Raw genomic sequence first — 15,978 nt, 5'->3', positions numbered from 1 at the left:
TGGAAAATACAATGGTTTGGGTCAGGTGTGCCCTAGTTCTCGAAGTGACCTCCTTATTCTTCAATACTTTAAAGAGGTCTTGGGCAACAGATTTAGTCTATGCAATATATTATTTGATTTCTTATCTATTGTTTTCATGAGCATTGACTGTAGACCCAAGCAAGATGAAATCCTTAACAACCTCAATCTTCTCTGTTTATCAAAATGCTGCCTTTTGGTGCACTTATGAGAATTTCGGCTTTTTCCCCATTGAGTTGCAATCCACACTGAAGTCTGCAATTCTTGATCTTTATCAACACATTGTCGCTCTATTCAAACATCATCTTCTTAAAGGGGATCCACCTGATTACCTGTTTAAATCTCATCCCCCAACCTTTGACATTTTCAATCCACCTATCTCAATTTTTCAATTGCACTCAGGACCTTCTAACCTACTATATAGTTTACTTTACTATTGGGTTTCTCATTGATTTGCCATCTCTTCACTAGCATGTAAGCTCACAACAGTAGGGATTTTTTGTCTATTTTGTTCATGGATAATCTCTGTCACCTTTCCAGTGTGTAACCTCAAATAATGTTCGATTAATGAAATGCTCTTTTGTGAGGCAAAATGCCAAAATGTTGTGGAACGTTACACGGTTTACAAGGGAAATTCTGGATGTGTCCCAACTTGCTTACGAAGGCTGTGGAGGTAGTTTATTAAAATACAGGTGAGGATTCTATCTCAAAGTGATTTGTAAAGAACATATGTGTAGGAAGACATAAATGAACAGACTAGGACAGGGATAGGAAGATTATTGTGCCGGAAACCTGAGGCCATGGATAGCTGTTGCAATTGACATAAAACTTAACTCTGAACTTAGGCAAAAGGGAAAAGGTCCGATTATATAACCCTTCCCTTTCTACCCCCATTGCGTAAAGAAAAAAAAGAAAGGCACCAATTCAATAGGAGACATTCACTTCCAAGTTTTACATTTCACGAGGAAATTATCATGTTGCTCTTTGTAAGTGGGGTAAAGATACATCCTGATAGGCCTGGGAGAGTCACAATCTATACCTGTTGCTGCAAGGAAATTTTTAGGGGTGCCACTTCTCAATCTTAAAAATGTCTTGGTCAATATGATACATTATAAGGTCACACTGTAAGGGACATTGAATAGTACGGAGAGCAATGACCTCAATGTCTGCCTTTACAAAGAACATACACACAAGTCCCTTACACGGCCTTTGGAGAAGCCAAGGACTTGAAGATGAATTGAGTGTCTTGGAGAATCAAGACACCCTTTGAGCCGACTCAGTTGTCTAACCCACTGAGGGATTTGGGGTAGCTCCCACTGTCAAGAAGTTCTTGAAGCGATCAGACTCTTGCTATCTGCTCATATTAGAATCTTTGTTTACCAAAATTTCAGTGAACAGTGAACCGCTGTCTTGACTCTTTCGTTTATTCTGGGTTTTGCAAATTGTCAGTTTGCAGCCACCAGCCGCCACTCTCTGGGAGGAAGATGTGGCCGTCTGCTTTTGTAAAGATTAACAGTCTTAGAAACCCTAAAGCATGGTTTATTTCCTGATTAGGAATTGATTCAAGAGCAATTGTTTTGGTTTGGGGGGCTTAATTATGTACCATGTATATTGCTAAGGATTTTACTTACATTTAATTCTCACAGCAACTTCGTTAGACAGCTCTAGCAATCGCTCCCATTTTATTTGTGAGGATCAGAGTCCCAGGGAAGTGAACGACTTGCTAAAGGCCACATGGGTAGGATGTAGTAACATACCTTTATGGATTGAATGCTCACATAATAAGCAATACTAAATTACTCCATTAGCTCTGCTGTCTGTCTTCAAGATGGCAGCCATTAGTTGAAGCCAGTAAGCATGTTTGTCATAGTGTGATGACTTGGGGATTGCTTGGATACTACAGCAATGCCACCCATATTTCAAATATCAGACGGGTCACCCTGAATTAACAGTTTCAGCAGAGCTCCCAAACTAAGACAAACATGAAAGAAAAGTCTGGTGATCTACTATAGAAAGGTAGCGGCGCAGGGCCCGAGACGCTGCAGACCCGCGACCCGGAGCAGCTCGGAGGCGGTGAATAATAGCTCTTCAAGTCTGCAATAAAAAATGGCCTCCAATAAAACTACATTGCAAAAAATGGGAAAGAAACAGAATGGGAAGAGTAAAAAAGTCGAAGAGGCTGAACCTGAAGAATTTGTGGTAGAAAAAGTACTGGACCGGCGTGTTGTGAATGGGAAGGTGGAATATTTCCTAAAATGGAAGGGATTTACAGATGCTGATAATACTTGGGAACCTGAAGAAAATTTAGATTGTCCAGAATTAATTGAAGCATTTCTCAACTCTCAAAAAGCTGGTAAAGAAAAAGATGGTACGAAAAGAAAGTCTTTATCTGACAGCGAATCTGATGACAGCAAATCAAAGAAGAAAAGAGATGCTGCTGACAAACCAAGGGGCTTTGCCCGAGGTCTTGATCCTGAACGAATAATTGGCGCTACAGACAGCAGTGGGGAATTGATGTTTCTCATGAAATGGAAAGATTCAGATGAGGCAGACTTGGTGCTGGCAAAAGAGGCAAACATGAAATGCCCTCAAATTGTCATTGCATTTTATGAAGAGAGACTAACTTGGCATTCTTGTCCAGAAGATGAAGCTCAATAATTGTTTGCATTCTTTTTATATATATTTATATATATATAAAATTTGGGTCTTGGGTTTTCTTGTTTTTGTTTTGAATTATTAGTGAGAAGAATAACTACATTCTAATGGAAATCAAGTTTGATATTTTTTTTGGAGTAGTGCTGGGGGAGTTGTTGGGGTTATTTTGTTGTTGTATAAATAGCACTGGTTACTTTGAACAAATAAAGCTTTCGGTAGTTGCTTCATTTATCAGAAAAGAACATTTGATACCATGGCATATTATTTCCTCTGCATTATAAAATAGCTTTTCTAAATATTGGAAGTTCTACTTAGTTATTACTGAATCAGACTTGTTTAACCCATAATGTATGCCCAAGGACCATTGTGGATGCTTGGTTCTTTGTTTTTGTGTGTGTGTGCATAAATACATATGTACATTTTATTTTGTTTTACATTCACCAAAAACTGTTTTAAGCAAAAATGGCATTGAACAACCCTGGGTACCTCCCTGTCACAGGGATGGGTGCTGTCCTTCTGAGCATCACAAGGAGATCACGTCAAGTAAAATGGGGGGAAACTGGTAAGCCATAGCTTTTAAGACAAATAAATGACCCAGTAATTAATTAAACAACTCTCTCAAATCCACACCTATAGACTCATAAATTAAACTATTTGCAAAATCCCCTGTGTGCAAAAAAAAAAAAAAAACCTTACCACTACTCAAAACCTCCCAACCCAAAAAGAAAACTAATGTGGGATGTCTTAAAAGGTTTTTAGGTGGGTATTGGTTCCTTTTAGATAACCAATTTTTTTTTTACAGAAAGTTAAAATCTGTGTTACATAAAAGGTGATTCATGGAATGTTTTAAGATCTTGCTGGTGAAAAAAAAAACCTTTTAAGCTGGTTAGCGATGCTGCCACTTAAGACCTGCTGCATACATGGGTGAACAAACTTGGCACCTCAACTAATGACCTGCATGGTTTGTTTTTATCCAACCCACTCTTCACATGTAGGTTCAACCTTCTCAGTATCGGGGTTACTCCAGCTCAGCTAAAGCCAGGAAAACAACTTTGCTGTAATCAGAATGTTAACCCAATTAATTGTACATTGTTTGCTTTATTGTAAATACTGGTGAACCGTGGTCAATAAATAGTTTTATATTCCTAAAAAAAAAAAAAAAAAGAAAGGTAGCCAATGAAATCCTTATGATTCACAAATGTGGAAGTGGATACAAGTTCTGGAAGATGATATTCCCAGTTTGGAGAGCATCATAGTGTTCACAATAGTAGTCTAGATTGTGAGGGTGGGCAATGTTGTATTCTGTTGTATATGATATCTCGATGTGTTGTTGTATATGATAGCTCAAGGAGTTGTTTTATGAATCACAGTGAGTTGTTGTATTTGATATCACAGTGAGCTGTTGTATAAACTATCTCAGAGTTGTTGTATATGATTTCACAGTGAGTTGTTGTATAGGATATCTCAAAGAATTGTTGTATATGATTTCACGATAAGTTGTTGAATATGTATCACAGTAAGTTGGAACCAACTTGACAGCAGCTTACAACACCAACAACAAATGGGAGAGGAGGCCATTCACCTGCTGTTAACCACCGTTACCTCTAACATACCATGACCAAAGAAGGCCAAGTAGAAGGAGTACGAAAGAAGAGCTACCCTTCAGAGCTGCACTGCTCAGAAGGCTTTAAGACCACTTCAGCAACTTATGTCTGATGTCCCTGTACTCCCAAGAAGAAGAATGGGTCCCTTTTCCTCTTCAGAGTAAACTACAGCTCAGTATTACAATGAGTTGAACACCCTCTCTCCCTACTTAAGCTCTTTGGTTGCTTCCTGTAGGAAAGTTGTTGGAGTGGATGCAAAAGGCAAGGAGAGCCTGAGGCCTTGGCACCTCTGTCATCTTCAAAGGTCAGCACAGTCTTATCTAGAAGCCTACAGAGGAAGCAATTTCCCTAAACACCCTAGGCTGGGAGATGACTTGCTCCTTCTGCCTTTGTGTTCCTTGATTCCCACAGGGCTCCAGTGTTCTATGCCAGTGCAATCAGTGGAGGAAATGGCAGGTGGGGCCTGGTGGTCTCAGCAGCAGAAGAGACAAGGGTTACCTCTAACCTGTTTTTTCCTCTACCCACAGAACTCCTTCACTTGGAGGCCTCCTGACCTGAAGTATAAATGAGAACCCCTGGGATCCCAGAATAGCTCCCCGCACAGCTGCACGGCATCATTTATAGCACAGCCCTCTTTGCAGCGTCAGGCTTCTTCGGAGATAGCACTGCTGAGGTCAGTTCTCACGAACACTAGCTCAATGTCGGTGGAATAGAGGTGGGCTCAATAAAGGACCTATTATGGTCTTGCCACTGTGTTTTAGGACTTGCTCTAAATCTTCAGAGACTTTAAAGGGCAAACTTTGTTTTGACCCACAGCCAGCCTACTTTATTCCAACAATAACCCAAACGCTTGTGAGGTCTCATCTCTTGTGCTTGGCAGCGAGTGACAACAGAGAGTGGTTTGGTTGGGGCAGGACACACTGTCCCCAATGTATGCCTGGACCTTAGGCAGATGCTCCCAGGGCAGAGCCACCATCAGAACTTTTGTTACAGACTGCCCATTTAGTAGCCATGAAAAAAAAATGGGGCCAAGCATGGACTGCATCCAGTCATTTCTCAATGTCAGATTACAGAGCAAAGGAGCCCTTCCAGCCCCCCTGACCTCCTTCCTGCCCAATGAGGTGTATTCTGTACTTCCTCGTTGTACCCAATCTAACCCAAATGAACTTTGACCCACTGTCTCACACTTGGCTTAGTTAGAGAGGGACTGAAATCATCTATTGATAAGCAAGTGGGATTTTCTTTTTCACTGCCCTCCGAGTAGAACCAAAAAGCAGAGATGGCCCTCGTTGGCCTCTTGCAGCCCCCCTGCCTTCTGCAGCAGCCAGCAGGCCTTGTCTTCCTGGAACAAGCATGTGTTGTTCATGGAAACTTGGGTCTCATCTCGAGCCTCTCTCAAGCAGCGTTTTGAAACCTGGGGTTTCCTCTCTAGAGGTGTGGAGTGGGAACAAGTGTTTGCTAATCTGTCCTTTCAGAACAGAGGCCTGGTGGGTGCAACCTGAAGCGGGGCCACTGACTTGGCCATTTACCTGTTGAAGCAGCAGAGGTACTAGAGTTGGGAGGCCCAGGACCCAAGTCCTGTACCCACCATGCTTGGTGTACTACTGAATTTCTATTCCATGCATCATCATGTATGGCTATTCAATAAGACGCATCCATTTCTGAATAAAAGTGACCGTGTCAATGGAGCAGATTGGGCAACAAGCATTTGTTGACATGAAATAGTCATAGACAGCACTGGGTAGATATATATCCTACCACCTATCTGTCATACTGTGGTGGCTTGCATGCTGGAAGCTATGTCACTGGCCTTTCAAATACTAGCAGTCACTCATGGCGGACAGGTTCTAGCAGAGCTTCTAGACTAAGACCAACTTGTGATCTACTTTCAAGAATAAGTCGATGAATAGCTCATGAATCCCAGCAGGGTGTTGTCTGACGTACTTTCCTTGGAGGAATCAGTAGCTGGAGGAGGACATCATGTTTGGAAAGTAAAGCACCAGCGAGGGCTAAGGAGACCCTGGGTGAGGTGGATTGGCACAACCATCACAGCAAGGGATTTGAACATGCGACGAGCAGCACCTGGCAACATTTGATTCTGTCGCATACATTTTCACGACCAGTCAGAGTCGACTTGATGTCAGCTATCATCATCACACAGAAATCATTATTTTTAGACATGGAAAAAAGCCATGTCACTACGAGTCAGAATTCACTTGATGGCCATGAGTTTGCGTTCTCTTTCTGTGTTCTAATCAGACTGATTCTCCTTTTCCCACTGAACCCTTTCTGCAGTGCTGATCAAGAATGGCATGTGCCACAGAATGTCGGGATTAGAACAGGAGATGTTTAAAGTAAAGGAAAAGAAAATTGTATTCAGGGTTAAATTTAACTTCATTAGAAAAGGAACTTTTTTGTAAGTATTCTTAAGTTTTCTTTATTTCCACATTGAAACCTTCTTAGCTTGCTACATGACAGATCACCAACTCAGTAATTCAAGACCTTTCTCTTCAAACCAGGAATAGGGGGTTTCATCCGGGAGGGTGAATAGAGTGGTAAGAGGAACATGGACGTTGGAGTTTTGATCTTTAGTCATCAACATCCCGTGCCCCACTCCCGCTCCCCAACACCCCTGCAAACTCTACTGTGAGGTATCAGTTCCTTTTTCCCTTGAATATTTCTAACTTCTCATATACCCTCAAATGCTCTCCTGCCTTGGTTGTTTCTCTGCTATGGAAAACACTGGAAGCTGTCTGAAGTTTTGCATGGTCCCGTGCTACTGTGGGTTCCTCACGGACTCACTTTGCTCGCCCATGACCTGGTGCGGTTCAGAGGCGTCTCCCGCTTGCTTTGCTCTATGCAGCCTGTAGGATGCTGGTCACTACCACGCCTGCACACGATGTGTCAATAGGAAGGACTGAGCATGGACCTTTCCTGGGCTCTGCTTATGCAGGAAGCACGCACGGTCTTTCTAATTGTGTGTCTTGAAGCATGCCACAGGCGCAAGGCACTTCCTTCCAAACCTCTGGGCACCCGCGCTCACCGGCTCCCCCTTCTTCCCTCAGGCCCTGTCTTCTTTAACTCTTGGCATCTTCCGCTTGTTGTTGTTTGCTTTCGAATCAGTTCTGACTTAGAGTGACCCTATGTGACAAAGTGGAATTATCCATAGTGTTTCCGAGGCTGTGATTTTCTTTTTGTCTTCAACAGGTTCTTTATTAAGCCTTGCTTTACTTGTTTCATATCATCTTTCTTTTTGTTTTGTTTTGTTTAAATCATTTTATTAAGGGCTCGTACAATTCTTATCACAATCCATCCATCCATCCATTGTGTTAAGCACATATGTGCATTTGTTGCCATCATCATTTTCAAAACATTTGCCTTCTGCTTGAGCCCTTCATATTGGCTGCTCATTTTCTCCCTCCCTCCCCCTACCTCATGAACCCTTCATAATTCATAAATTATTATTCTTTTGTCATATGTTATACTGTCCAATGTCTCCCCCTGCCATCTTCTCTACTGTCCATCCCCAAGGGAGGAAGCTATACATAGATTCTTGTAATAAGTTCCCCCTTTCTACTCTACATTCCCTCCACCCTCCAGGCTTCACCACTCTCACCACTGGTCCTTCAGGGGTCATCTGTCCTGGATTCCCTGTGTTTCCTGTTGCTATCTGTGCCTCTGTACATCCTCTGGTCTAGCCAGATTTGTAAGGTAGAATTGGGATCATGATAGTGGAGGGAGGAAGCATTTAAGAACTAGAGGAAAGTTGTATGTTTCATCATTGCAACACTCTACCCTGACTGGCTTGTCTCCTGCCCGCGACCCTTCAGTAAGGGGGTGTACAGTTACCTGTCAATGGGCTTTGAGTCTCCACTCTGCACTCACCCACATTGACAATGATAGGATTTTTTGTTCTCTGATGCTTGATACCTGATCCCTTTGACACCTCGTGATCACACAGACTGATGTGCTTCTTCCATGCGGGCTTTGTTGCTTCTGAGCTAGATGGCCGCTTGTTTATCTTCAAGCCTTTAAGACTCCAGACGCTATATCTTTTTTTGGATTTGCATTATTTTAGTTCCTAATTTCAAAATCTGTCTTCACATCTATTTGTCTTCACAACCTACCTGGTACCTCTGTTAGCATTTAGACTTTACAGAAGGGGAAATGAAGGCAATGAAAAATTTGGAAGTCTTGCCTGAAATCATACAGGGGGTTGTTGTCAGGTGCCATTGCGTCAGTTCTGACTCCTGGAGGTAGTTAAGTGTTGTCCAATTGGGTACACCCATAGGAAGGTAGGGGTGGGGTATAACCTCTCACTTAGGTCACATGATGTCTCCATGGAAGTGTGGCTGATATCCGTAACATGAGATGCTGAGAAGAACACGTTCTTGCTGATGTGGATCCTGCATCTGGCACATCCACTTATAGCTTCTTGGCTTCCCTGTTTCCTGCCCCAGGAACCTATCAATAATGTGATCTGGTGACTCAAGTTTACTTCCATCAGCCTGTGATCTAGCTTCTTGGTTTCTAGGTTTCATAACCCTGTATGGCAACATGAACATGGAAAAGCCTTCAGGTTAATATCTGACACCCTGGACTTGAACCAACTAGACTTCTGCAACTATGTGAGCCATTTTTCTCCATATAAACTTCTCCCTTTATAAGCATATATGTGCCACTGGGTTTGCTTCTCTAAGTAACCGGCCTAACACAGTGATACTATGCACAACAGTGACTGGCCCTGTGCCACCCTCGTGATCTTTATGCTTGAGCCCGTGTGTTAAGCCTACTCCTTGCGGACCTTCTACTTTACTAGTAACTGAGCACGACGTCCTTTGTCAGGGCCTGGTCTATCCTGATAACAAGTCCAAAGTATGTGAGAGGAAGCCTCATCATCCTCACTTCTAAGCCGCATTCTAGTTGCACTTCTTCCAAAACAGGGTTGCCTGTTCTTCTGGCACTCCCTGGTACTTTCAGTATACTTCATCACTATCATAATTCAAATGAATCCATTTTTCTCTGATCTTCCTTATTCGCCGTCCAACTTTTCACATGCATATGTGGCCATTCCAAATACCATGGCTTGGCTCAAGTGTACCTCAATCTACAGAGTGATACCTTTGCTCTTCAATACTTTAAAGAGGCCTTGTGCCGCATATTTGCCCAATGTATGCATAATTTGATTTTTTTTACTGCTGCTTCCATAAGCATTGTGTGAACTCAAGGAAAATGAAATCCTTGACATTTTTCTTTTCTCTGTTTATCAAGACGCTGTCTATTGTCTAGTTGAGAAGATTTTGGCTTTCTTTACATCGAGTTGTAATCCATACTGAAGGGTACAGGCCTTGATCTGCATCAGCAAATGCTTTAAGTCTTCCTGATTTTGCTTATATAAGACTATGTCATCTTAGCAAGCCTTCCTCGATCCTGATGCCATGCTCTTCTTCCTACAGGCCAGCGTCTCATATTGTTTGTTTGGCATCCAGATCGAATTAATTGTGGGGAAAGGATATAGCATTGATGCACACCTTTCCTGATTTTAAACCAATCAGTATTCCTTTGTTCTGCCCCTTGGTCTATGTACAGGTTCCGCATGAGGACAATGAAGTGTTCTGGAATTCTCATTCTTCTCAAGCTATCTAGTTTGTTATGATCCATACCATCAAATGCCTTTGCATACTCAATAGGTCAAAAGGGTCTAGAGCTGAGAGGTGGAGATCACTGACTTTCAACCAGGAAACATGGATATCTTCAGCTGCAAATGAGAAGCATTATCAATTGACAATGCTTTCTGACTTAACTCTTAATTCTTCCCATCAAACAGCTAATTGAGATATAAAGGAACTTTTACTTGAGTAGATTCTCTGGTGTCAGAGAAGTTTTAAAACAATGCCTGAAAGCTTTGCTCACATTCAGGATAGTCATAAAATCTCTAAGATAGTGTGATAATTAATTAGGTCTGATGTACTGAAACACACATCAGGCTTCAATATCAGTAATATTCAGTATTATTGTTACTTTCCACATAGTAACAGAGTTAATTTGTTCTGTGAGTTCTGTAATGTTGAATAAGGGTGGAACTCACTCGGAAAGGTCTCCCGTACTCATTACATACATAGGGTTTTTCGCCTGTATGGATTCTCTGATGCTGGATAAGACCCGTGTGCCCACTGAAATTCTTCCCACATTCTTTACATGTATAGGGTTTTTCTCCAGTGTGAACTCTGTGATGTACAATAAGGTGTGAGCGTTGATTGAAGGCTTTCCCACACACATCACATTTATATGGCTTCTCTCCTGTGTGAGTTCTGTGTTTACAAAGGTCTGAGGTATGACTGAAAACCTTCCCATATTCATCACATTTATATCGGCGTCTCTCCTCTTGTTGCCTCTCTAATCTGCTCCCTCTTTCAGTGGCATCTTTGGATTCAGACTGCTGATGGATGTCTTGGTTACAGCTGTTGTTTATCCCCCTAAGACTCTCCACATCTTGGGGCATATCCTTCCTTTGGGCCAACTTTTTATTCTTAGCCCTGGTGGGATCACCATTCCTTTGGGGCTCCCCAGATTCTTGCTCTAGCTGTGTCTCCTTGTCATGGGGCTGCAGAGTTAGGTACTCATGTAGCCTTTCACAAAGGGCCAACTTGCTCAAGAGTATGTCTTGTCTTTCTGAATTAGCTGAGACGTGAGAAGGAGCCCTGTTCCCAGTGATGGTCCTCTACTTTCACAGTAAGCGGGCTTTTCTGTTTCTCAGGTTCCAGGGCTATGGCCATTTTGTGCTTTACTGTTCAGAAGATTAATCCTCTGCCTTTCCGTCTTCTCCCCAGGGGTCAGCCCAAGTCCTCTTGGAGATTGTCAGTGGAGGCCATGTGTGCGGGTGGGGAAGGTGCTGACCGCTGCCGGCCCCGCCACCTCTCCTCCCCACCCTGCTCCACACTCAACCTGACACTATATCTTTTGATAGCCGGGCACCATCACCTTTCTTCACCACATTTGCTTATGCACACGTTTGTCTCCAGTGATTGTATCAGGAAGGTGGACACCCAGTGATATGATTTTTAGTTCTTTGATGTCTGATAATGGGTCCCTTCTACACCTTGTGGTCAGACAGGCTAGTGTGCTTCTTCCATGTGGGCTTTGATGCTTCCCAGATAGATGGCTGCTCGTTTATCTTCAAGCCTTTAAGACCCCAGATGCTATATCTTTTGATAGCCAGGCACCATCAGCCTTCTTCACCACGTTTGCTTATGCACACATTTTTCATCAGCAATTGTGTTGGGAAGGTGTGCATCCTGAGACGCCAGTTTAATAGAACAACGTGTTATTGCATTGAGTAAGTACTTGGGTGGAGGCCCAATGTCCATCTGCTGCCTTAACACTAAACCTATAAATATATGCACGTAGATATATTTCCCCACCCTCCTATATAAATATATTAACATATGGACATGCCAGTTTTAGACCTCTATAAATACCCTTTGTCACCTAGTTATTTCCTCTATTTCTTTTTACTTTCCTCTTGTCCCACTTTCATGCTCAGTCTTCATTTGCATTTCAGTAATATTTCTCGGTTACATTGCCCTTGCTGAATCCCTACCAGGCCTCTCACACTCTCCTTGCCACTGATTTTGGATCACTTGTTGCCCCACTGTCCCTGGGTTGGCCAGCACCACCTACTTGCCCCCGCCTTCCCCTCTCCCGTGTTCTTCCGGAACCAGACTATTCATCCAGCCTATCTTTTCTAGATAGATCTATAGAGATAATAATATGCACCAAAAACCAAGCCATAGCAAGATAGGTGATTAATGAGAACACAGCAATGACAACAAAAAAGAAAACCAGTGACCCATAGAAGAATAAATTAATTAAAAGAAAAAAATTTTGGACTTCTGGGAAGATGGCGATGGAGTGACACATACCAGAGGGACTCCGCAGAATCCAGCCCAGGAGAGTTGCTTAGAGTGAAATTCAATGCTGCTGAATTGCAGGAGGCACATCATAAAGATAAGTAGGCACAGACCCACGGGGTTTTGAGGGACTGGGGGCTTTTGGCTTACCTCAGTGGAAGCTGGCTGGGGCTTGACCCTAGCCCAGCCGCTGTATCTGCCAGAGCTGGGACCATTTGGAGCCTGTAGAAGGGCTTGGTCTCAGCACAGCCACAGTTTTCCCCTGCCTGCCTCAGGGCAGGGACAGGACCCTTGCGGCTCCACTGGCAGAGATCGGGGTTCAGCTACATTGTTGCTTATGTTTGCATCTCTGCTCTCTGTTCCCACACAGCCTTGGAGGGCTGCTCAGGGGCTTTTTCACAGCACAGCCACAGCTTGCCGTGCCACCTGGTCTGAGCAGGGACTAAACCCAACCCCCCACAGCTCCACAGGCAGGGATCAGGGTTCAGCTAGACTGAGGCATCTGTTAGCATCTCTGCTCTCTGGCTCCCCACTTCTCTGGGGGCTGCTCAGCAGCTTTCTTACGACTCTTCTTGGGGCTTAGCTGCGCACTGCCGATGGGGTTTGGGGCAGGGAGTAAGCCCTTGCAGGTCCACAGGCAGGGAGTGGGACTCAGCTACATAGTTTCTTTTGCTTCCCTTGCTTCCCTATACTCCTGCACAGTCTAGTCTTACTTTTTAATTTTTCTCCTCCTCTTTATTCCTACCCTGCTCTCTCACACTCCATTGCAGACTTATGGGGCACTCCCATTGCCCTTGGGCATTTGCGCCTGGGCCACACCCAGCTAGGTGAGCTCCACCCTGCATAGATAGCCCAAAGCTAGGGAAAGGCCTGCTTTCTCTCCAGGGGATACTCCCCCGGACTTCTCACCGGGGAGTTCCTGCCTGTGTACCTGGGGACACAAGGCAACTCAGCCAACACTTATCAACATTCAAACCAATAGCAGGAACTTCAGCCCAGCCTCTGCAACACTGGGGCAGGTGGCTGACCTGCCATCTGAGGCACTCCCCTGATAGGGAAGCCACTGGAAGATAAAGTGGTAGGTTAATCCCATAGTAAAATCAGCTGTAGGCAGTTCGAAGAAGCATTCCTATAAGTCTCTCAGAGAAAGCCTAGAAAATGGCACCTGGTCCCTCTAAAACAACTCAAGGCAAACAGCCATCAGCCCCAACGACCTCAATGAAAAAACAGGAGAAACAAAAGGCAAAGGCAGAAGATGTCCTAAACATAACAACATACATAGAAGAAGCAGACATTTAGATGCCATGCAAAGAAAATTTCAGAATGCTGTTTGCAGCCATGCAGGATATGAGGGAAACAATACAGAAAAAGGATAAAACGATAGTTGCTTAGCGAGGAGATAACAAAAAACAATAGCAGAATCACAGTCTTGAGAATCGATTGGAGGAATCAGAGAACTGCATCAGTGTCTTGGAAGACAGCCTAGCAGACTTTAATAAACGTGAACAAAAATCTAATAAGAGCATCAGAGAAGCTGAAGAAAACCTAAGAGCTATGTCTGAGGCTATGAAGTGGAACAACATTAGAACTATTGGCCTACCGGAGGAAGACACAACAAAGGAGTCATCTGCAACAATAGCAAGAGAATTCTTGGAGGAAAACGTCCCCAGCCTAATGAATGATAACCAGGCAAACATCCAGGAGGCTGAAAGAACACCAGCACGACGGGACCCCAAGAAGAAATCACCAAGACACATAATAGTTAAACTATCCAACTTTGAGGAAAAGGAGAAAATCATGAGAGTAGCTAGGGAAAAACAAGCAATCACATATAAAGGTTTCCACATAAGAATATGCTCAGACCTATCAGCAGAAACTATGAAAAAAAGGAAAGGGTGGAGTAACATATTCCAAAAATTGAAGGAAAAAAAAGCAAATCCAAGAATACTCTACCCAGCCAAATTATCAATCAAAATCGATGGAGAAGTAGAAGTCTTCCCAGACAAGGAAAAACTCAAAAAATATGTTAAAAAAAACCCAGCCTTACAAAAGATCCTCGCCAACCCAGTATGGGCAGAAGAACAACACTCACCAAGCATAAATAAGAGACCATCACAGGAACAACCTCACCCAGAGGACAACAAAGAGAAAACAGACCCCAAGATAGCAATGGCTTAAGGAAGGAAAGAAGTCAAGAATGATACACACACCAATGAGAAAGGAAAGTAGGAAAACTCCCAACAAAAAAAGGTATAAAATGACATCACAGAGTCCGCAGACGGAGATAATAACCCCGAGTACCAATGGCCTGAACTTAGGCATTAAAAGACGGAGACTAGCAGAATGTCTTAGAAAACACAACCAATCAATTTGCTGCCTACAGGAGACACATCTCAAGGCTACAGACAAAAATAGGCTGAGAATGAAAGGCTGGAGAAGGGCCTACCAAGCAAACAGCAACACACAAAAAAGCAGGGGTTGCAATCCTAATCTCGGATAAAATTGACCTCAAAGTGCAAACCATAAAAAGAGATAAGGAGAAACACTATATAATGCTCAAGGGAATCATAGACAACAACAACTAAGCATTGTAAACATATATTCCACGAATGAAAGACCAGCTCAATACGTCAACCAAACACTCCAAAAGATTAAGAAAGAAATCATACTCGACTATTATAGTGGGTGACTTCAACACACCACTCACTGAGAAAGATAGATCACAGGGAAAGAAACTCAACAAGGAGACTAGAGAGCTAAACGCCACAATTAGACAATTTGACCTGATAGATATTTACAGAGCTTTTCATCCAAATATAAAACATTTCACATTCTTTTCAAGTCCCCATGGCACATATTCGAAGATAGACCACATGCTGGGGCATAAGGCAAATCTACATAAATTTAAGCACATGGAAATAATACAGACTTCTCCCTCTGACCACTGTGCCATAAGACTGGAAAATCAACAAAAGGAAGACAAAGAAAATAAGAGCAAATAATTGGAGGATGAATAACTCTCTACTGCAAAAGGAGTGCGTACTGGTGCAGATCAGAGATGAAATCAGGAAATTTCTAGAAACCAACGAAAATGAGCACACGACGTACCAAAACTTATGGGGCACAGCAAAGGTAGTCATCAGAGGAAGGTTCGTAGCAATACATGCACACCTAAGGAAGGAAGAGAGACTCATGATTGATACGCTGACACAAAATTTACAACAACTAGAGCAGAGTCAGCAGGACAATCCTACTAATAGCAAAAGAAAATAAATGATAAAAATCAGGGCTGAGATTCAGGAGAGGGAAAATAAGAAAACTATGGAAAAAATTAATATCGCTGAAAGTTGGTTCTTTGAAAGGATAAACAGGATCGATAGACCATTGGCAAACCTAACCAAAGAAAGGAGGGAACAAATCTCAATAGCAAGAATAAGGAATGAAAGAAGGGTCATTATAACAGACCCTAATGAAATAAAAAAGATAGTTACACAGTACTATGAAGGATTGTACTCCAATGAATTCAACAATTATGGAAGACATGGACAAATTCCTGGAAAAACAATCCCTCCCTAGACTATCCTCAGTGGACATCAAGAATCTCAACAGACCCACAGCAATAGAAGAAATAGAAAAGGTTATCAAGGGATTACCAACAAAAAAATCCCCTGGACCAGATGGCTACACTGGAGAACTCTACCAAGCATTCAGGGAAGAACTAATACCAATCCTACACATACTTTTCCAGAATATAGAAAAAGATGGCAAACTCCTGAACTCCTTCTATGAAG

At 42.8% G+C, this 15,978-nt stretch overlaps 2 protein-coding genes across 2 annotated transcripts in view; one reads left to right on the top strand and one right to left on the bottom strand.

The window, feature by feature from the left end:
- Nucleotides 1–2,046: 2,046 nt before the first annotated feature.
- LOC142444745 (chromobox protein homolog 3) lies at nt 2,047–2,969 on the top strand. Its single transcript, XM_075545944.1, has one exon. The coding sequence runs from the start codon at nt 2,125–2,127 to the stop codon at nt 2,674–2,676; it is 552 nt and encodes a 183-aa protein (XP_075402059.1). The 5' UTR covers nt 2,047–2,124; the 3' UTR covers nt 2,677–2,969.
- Nucleotides 2,970–10,317: 7,348 nt separating this feature from the next.
- Nucleotides 10,318–15,978, bottom strand: part of LOC142445786 (zinc finger and SCAN domain-containing protein 16-like) — a 111,390-nt gene continuing 105,729 nt past the window's right edge. Inside the window, exon 2 of the mRNA XM_075547689.1 lies at nt 10,318–10,958. Coding sequence (XP_075403804.1) covers nt 10,318–10,958 — 641 coding nt within the window. The remainder of the gene's footprint in view (nt 10,959–15,978) is intronic.

This window comes from Tenrec ecaudatus, chromosome 4 (assembly GCF_050624435.1).
Source record: "Tenrec ecaudatus isolate mTenEca1 chromosome 4, mTenEca1.hap1, whole genome shotgun sequence".
In the NCBI taxonomy this organism is placed as follows: domain Eukaryota; kingdom Metazoa; phylum Chordata; class Mammalia; order Afrosoricida; family Tenrecidae; genus Tenrec; species Tenrec ecaudatus.
This window is presented reverse-complemented; position numbering and strand designations above follow the sequence as displayed.

Coding starts and splice junctions, on each gene's coding strand:
- LOC142444745 (XM_075545944.1), top strand. CDS start 2,125: ATGGCCTCCAATAAAACTACATTGCAAAAAATGGGAAAGAAACAGAAT.